Below are 6,000 nucleotides of genomic sequence, written 5' to 3' on the forward strand. Positions count from 1 at the left end.
AGTGTTCCCGATCCACAATGGATGGGAGTGGCCTAACGGTACAACGACTAAGGAATGGAAGGGGAACTGTGGTGTATACACACAACAGACTACTGAGTAGCTGCAACGAAGAAGTTACGAGGCATGCAACTGGGTGGATGAAACTTGAGGACAGTATGTTGAATGAAATGTCAGAAACAAAAAGTCAAATATTATCATGTCTCAGTCATATAGTCTAACTATAATATACAACCTTGGAGAACTGAAGTCAAGAGCATGGGTTATCATGTTGGGGCCTATTGTAAACGGTCCTAGATTGTAAGCTCTTACAGCAGTCACACCTATTCTGGAGTTGTAACTTAATTTCTAAATTCTGAGATACTGAGCTATTTGTATACAACCTGGTTGTTTCCTAAAACTTCGGGTATTTATGTGACATCTGAGACTCAAAGTTGGAGCTCTGAAGCTATGAGAGTTAGCAGTACCCCCATACAAAAACTGTTTAGAAAGCTGAAAAAGTGATCAGACTTCGAATAAAGACATGAATGAAACTGATCTGGATAGGACTAAGGTAAATCAGAATTCAGGGTAAAGGATGATATGGTCCATATTTTAAAACTTCTATGTGAGACCAAAGGGAGAAAGATTTATTTGGTGCAAAGTTTGTATTTCGGGTAGCACATTATCTAGTTTAACTTGTATGATCAGTTTATTTGAATACCATAATTACTTGGAATCTTGAATAGGGTGTGAGATCTTGTTGGTTTATACAGGTTAGGGTGATACCCTGATATATTCCAGAGTACTTTGGGCAGAGAATGAAAAAGTATTTGCAAAGTCCCCTTAGGGGACTGGGGAGAGAGGAGGAAATACTCAATTCCCCCATCTGGGGAATTCCTGATATTCTTGCAAGCACTAGGGACAACCATATCAATAGACCAAGCCCTCGATCTTGGGGTTTGCCCCTATAAAATGTATTCCTGCAAAGGATAGGCTAAGCCTATCTAAAATTAGGCCCAAGAATCACCCCCAAAGGATCTCTTTTGTTGCGCAGATATAGCCTCTCTCTCTAAGCCAACTCAGCAGGTGAACTCACTGCCCACCCCCACTCTACATAGGACATGACTCCTAGGGGTATAAATCTCCCTGGCAATGTGGGACAGAACACCTGGTATGAGCCAGGACCTGGTATCATGGGACTGACTGAGAAACCCATCTTGACCAAAAGGAGGAAGAGAGAAATGAGACAAAATAAACTTTCAGTGGCTGAGAGATTTCAAACAGAATGGCAAGGTTATCCTGAAGGTTATTCTTATGCAAAAGGTTTATCGTATAAAAGATTAGTTTACAGTGCATTGGAGTGGCTAGAGGGAAGTACTTGAAACTGTTGAACTGTGTTCCAGTAGACTTGATTCTTAAAGAAGATAATTATATAACTTTTACAGTGTGATCATGTGATTGTGAAACCTTGTGTCTTGATACTACTTTTATCCAGACAGATGAGTAAAAAAAAAGGAAAAATGAATAGATAAATATTAGTGGAGGGAGAAGGTAAAAAAATTGAGTAGACTGAAATACTAGTGGTCAATGAGAGGGAGGGTAAGTATGGAATGTATGACTTTTTTTTTCTTTTCATTTCTTTTTCTGGAGTGATGCAAATGTTTTAAAAATGATCACGGCAAAGAATACACAACTAAGTGATGATATTGTGAGCCATTGATTGTATACTGTGGGTGGACTGAATCTGTGGGAAGATTTCTCAATAAAAACATTAAAAAAAAAAAAAACTACTTAGGAAGGCCATGAGGACAGGGACTGAATTTTCCACCACTTTCATTTCTTTCTTGACACTGAATCCAATGCTGCAAAAATGGCCAACAGTGGATTGAATTCTAGAGGTACCTATGGTGACAGAAGTTGGAGATAGAAGGCAGATTGTGGCCTGTGGCAGAGGGAGACTCCAATGGAAACTCTTGAATTTCCTTTCTGATCTTTATCTCCATGTATCTTGTACAGGCAACATGGTGAAGAGGTAAAAACATGGGTTTTTGGGCCAACATCCCCAACATGTTGTAAGGGTTCTATGTATGTTAGTTCCCCAAACTTTCCATCTTCAGATGCTAGTTCTCTGCCAGCTTATCTAACACCACGGGGACTTCCCAGTCTCGGATAGCTTGGCTTTCTTGCCAACAGCTTACTTACCAGTAGCAGATACTCTTCCTCTCACATTTTCAGGAAAGCTTTCTTTTCCTGGGGCTTTAGATAAAGGGAAGGATGTTTGCCTGGTTCTAGCTGCCCAATAAACATGTGAGGTCGCAGACTTGGGGTTGTATTCTTTCTTGGGGAAGAAAAAGACATCTGTGAAGTCCTGGGTGAGCCCTGAAAAGCAAAAGACCAAAGGAAGTTTCCTCATTAAGCAGGCAGGCAAGGGAAACAGATATGGACAGAAATAATTTTATTTTCGCTTGCTTCATTTTACTTGCTTCTACATATACACACACACTGAACTGGACCAAATCAGTTACATCTGCTTTTATTTGGGGGCCTTTCATTATCTCTGTAAAAACCTCAGAAAGTCCTCTGGTAGATTTCAGAAGCATGTTCACAATTTAAAACTTATTAGAGCTTTAAATACAAGGAGAAAGAGAAAGTTATGGGTGGGTGTTGGCAGAGGGGCTCCTTTTTGGTAGCTTTTGATTTTCTTCAATGTTATAACTGTCCTTGATTTGAATCAGAAATTTTGACTTTTTTAAGAGAGACTCTCCCCTCAGAAAAGGGGAGGGTTGCCACAACCTGTAACTGGACTTATGTAACTCTAAAATTAGAAGTAGCCGATTCCTACAGTGGGTGATGAGAGCCTTTGAGTGCTGCATTTAATCTGCCTTCCCTGTTGGGAAAGGGGCACTGCAGTGGATGGTGCTCTCAGGAGTAGGGGCTGGAAAGGGGGGTGGGCAGGTCGTGGTTCTCAGCCACCTCCTGGGTGACCCAGTCTCTGTCTCCCAGATTCCCTGGATTTCCATTTCCTTACCTATAAAATTAAGGAGCTGGTCTGGTTGATCACTCTCTAATCTAATTTATAGTTCTGACACTGTAGGGTACTCTACCTTTTTTCACCACTTCCTCATTCCAAAATATCCTTTCACATCCTCAATGCACCAAATGAATCAAGTGACATATATGGAGATCTAATTGCCCTCTACATTGTTTAGCTTTAAAATTCTTTCCAAGCCCATTAGTCTACAAACATGACCCCTAACAGGGCAATGGGAACTTCCCACCATCAAGTGCTAAACTCGGAAACTCTTCCACCTGATTGCCTCCCTCCCAGAATCCCTCCACCCCACCCCAGACTCCTACTAAACTTGTATTCCCACACTGCACCTTCCACTCCTGGCCACCTCCTTAATCTCTAAATCTCTCGCCTCCCTTCTGGTTTCTTTGGCCACTGTGATCCAGTGACCCAAATACTTCCCAGATACTCTCACTGACAGCTTAGACCAGAGGTTCTCAAAGGATGGATTCCAGATCATCTCTGCACCCACCCACAACTTGCTAGAAATGCAAATTCTCAGCTCCCACCTCACACTTACCAAGCCAGAAGCTCTGAGTGTGGAATCCAGCAATCCATGTTTTAATAAGCCCTCCAGGTGATTCAGACACAAGCTAAAGTCTGAGAACTGCAGCCCTAGACTCACTAGATCTGTTAGCTATTTCCAGCCTTGGGTAAAATCCACTTTGAACTTTGAATTTGTGGGTAAGCAAGAGATATGACAGAATGAATGAATAAAGCCCTACCTTTTGACCTCCTCACCTGATTTCTGTGCAGTGTAGCTGAAGGGCCAAACTAGCTTCCCCTTTCATCCCTCCCAATCCCTACTGCAGGAACCACAAAGAAGGGGTCCAGGCTAAGGGAGGCAGAGATTCATTTTATGTGCGTGACAGTTAAAACCAACTTCCTTCTGCACTTGTGATTTTACAGTCTTTCTAGAAGGAAGTCACATTCAGCAATTCCTCCTTAGACGAACAGGATCAGGTGTCAGCACAAGAACCTTATCCTGCACCGTGGAAAATCCCCCTCTACCTAACTTGTCCACACCTCCCGTTCCTTTACTGGTTCCTGAAGTCTTGCTTCCTGGTCTTTGGGGGCCCTGTTTACCTGAGACACTGTTCTGCTCTCTCAGAAACAGGACTCTGATGACGTTGGCAGCAGTGAGCAGTAACTTGGGCTCGCACATCTGCAGCAGCAGGAGGGTGTAATTTGCCTTCGTCCGGTGGGTGCTGTTCCCAAACCAACACAAGATGTCCTTCATCTTCGGTTCTACTGTTTTGTCCAACATCTGGTTCAAAGAGGACTTCATGATTTTTCCTTCCTTCTGGCTGAGGTTGATTCGGGACCTGTTGTAGACTAAATCCTTCCCCTGTGTGGTCTGCAGGATATTCTGGAAATAGTGTAACAAATATAGGCTATTTAACTGCTTCAGAATGCTCACCAGAAACCTCCTCTGCGAAATCTCACTGATCCTCTGGAACCATTCTTTGGTCGTGAAGATTTTCCAAGCTAGGATACACGTCTCACACTTCTGGCACGCAGGGATAGAATCGTTTCTCTTCTCACAACAAAAATATGGGGCACCCTTGAGCCTCAATTCCAGGTTTTCCATGATCCCGAGATGACAAGCTCATTTTATCCTTGTCCGTTAAGCAATCCATCAAATACCAGAGGGACAGGAGAGCCTGATAAATACCCCGATGGAGACCTTTCTGTTATAAACATCTCCCAGAGAAAAAATGAAATGCTGAAATAGATGGAAAGCTCATCTCTCCCAGAAACTGCCGGTAGAAGTCTGGCTTTTTGTACTGACCTCCTTGGAAACATGGCTTTACCGTAAATCTCCTAAACTTGGTACTACTTACGGGAGGCTGTTACTGTATATTCTGTAAGAGCTGGCCATCCCATTTCTAGAACAAGAAAAGCATTAGTCATACTTATGCAATATATGGAACCCTTTTTTTTTTGGCATGGGTGAACACTGGGAATCGAACCCGGGTCTCCAGAATGGCAGACAGGAACTCTGCCTGCCGAGCCACCGTGGTCTGCCCTATATGGAACCCTTTAGAAGGGAAAAAATATATAGTGGACCCTGGTGTCAAACTTTGATAGTTTTTATTGTTATGGCCTTTAAATATTTACAAATATTAAATTAGATGTAAACTTCTCATGTTTATAGTTGTTAGGTTAAAAAGTGCTTTCCAGATGATCCTGTATGTGTGTGTGTGTGTATATGTATAGAGAATGTGTATATATGTACACGCATGTGTGTATATGTAGGGAGAGTGTACATGTATAAATGTGTGTATGTCTATATGCAATGTTCATATTCATTTTCTTAGATCATTATCAAAGTAAAACCATAGGTATTTAATTAAACTCCAGCTATTTAACTGCTGTAGAATGCACAGAAACCTCTGCAGGGAACCACTTCTTGATGGAAAAAATGTCACTGGGTCTGAGAGTATATTTGGGGCCTTCTAGCCTCAATTGCATGGCCACCCACGAGTCCAGGATGCACCACATCTTAGCGGGTGAGAGTGTGGGGTCTGGAGCCTGATTCGTGGGTTCGAGCTCCAGCCCAGTTACTTACCAGCTTATCTGGATATGGGCAGGCTACTTAATCCTGGTTGGTTTCATTTCCTCATTTAGGAGATGGTTCTGACTTCATAGGATGTCTGTGAAGATCACATGAAGACAGCAGGTAAAGCCTGTAGAAGATGGTCCGGCATGTGACACCTTCAGTAAATGACTGCCAGTCTGTTTTCATCACCATCATCATTGTCTTCGGAACCATTGTTCTGGGCAGTGACATGAGTCCTGTCTGTGACCGTGTTTGTCTGTGTCTGGGTACTTGCACAGATAGACAGGTGAAGAAACAGTGTGCGTGGTTTGTGGGTGGGTGGGTGGGTGTGTTTTTTAAAATTAAAATTATAGGAAAATGTAAGTCTGACTTAACATATGAGACCTTT

At 42.5% G+C, this 6,000-nt stretch overlaps 1 protein-coding gene across 2 annotated transcripts in view; it reads right to left on the reverse strand.

Annotated features, from left to right (window-relative positions):
* The window catches only part of FBXW10B (F-box and WD repeat domain containing 10B), a 36,806-nt gene extending 31,945 nt beyond the window's left edge, over positions 1-4,861 (reverse strand). For both annotated transcript variants that reach the window (XM_077166067.1, XM_077166068.1), the window contains exons 1-2: positions 4,136-4,861; positions 2,182-2,358 (exon numbers count right to left, since the gene is read on the reverse strand). In XM_077166067.1, coding sequence (XP_077022182.1) covers positions 2,182-2,358; positions 4,136-4,640 — 682 coding nt within the window. In that variant the 5' untranslated portion in view covers positions 4,641-4,861. The remainder of the gene's footprint in view (positions 1-2,181; positions 2,359-4,135) is intronic.
* Between the last annotated feature and the right edge of the window lie 1,139 nt (positions 4,862-6,000).

Source organism: Tamandua tetradactyla, chromosome 6, assembly GCF_023851605.1.
Source record: "Tamandua tetradactyla isolate mTamTet1 chromosome 6, mTamTet1.pri, whole genome shotgun sequence".
NCBI lineage: Eukaryota > Metazoa > Chordata > Mammalia > Pilosa > Myrmecophagidae > Tamandua > Tamandua tetradactyla.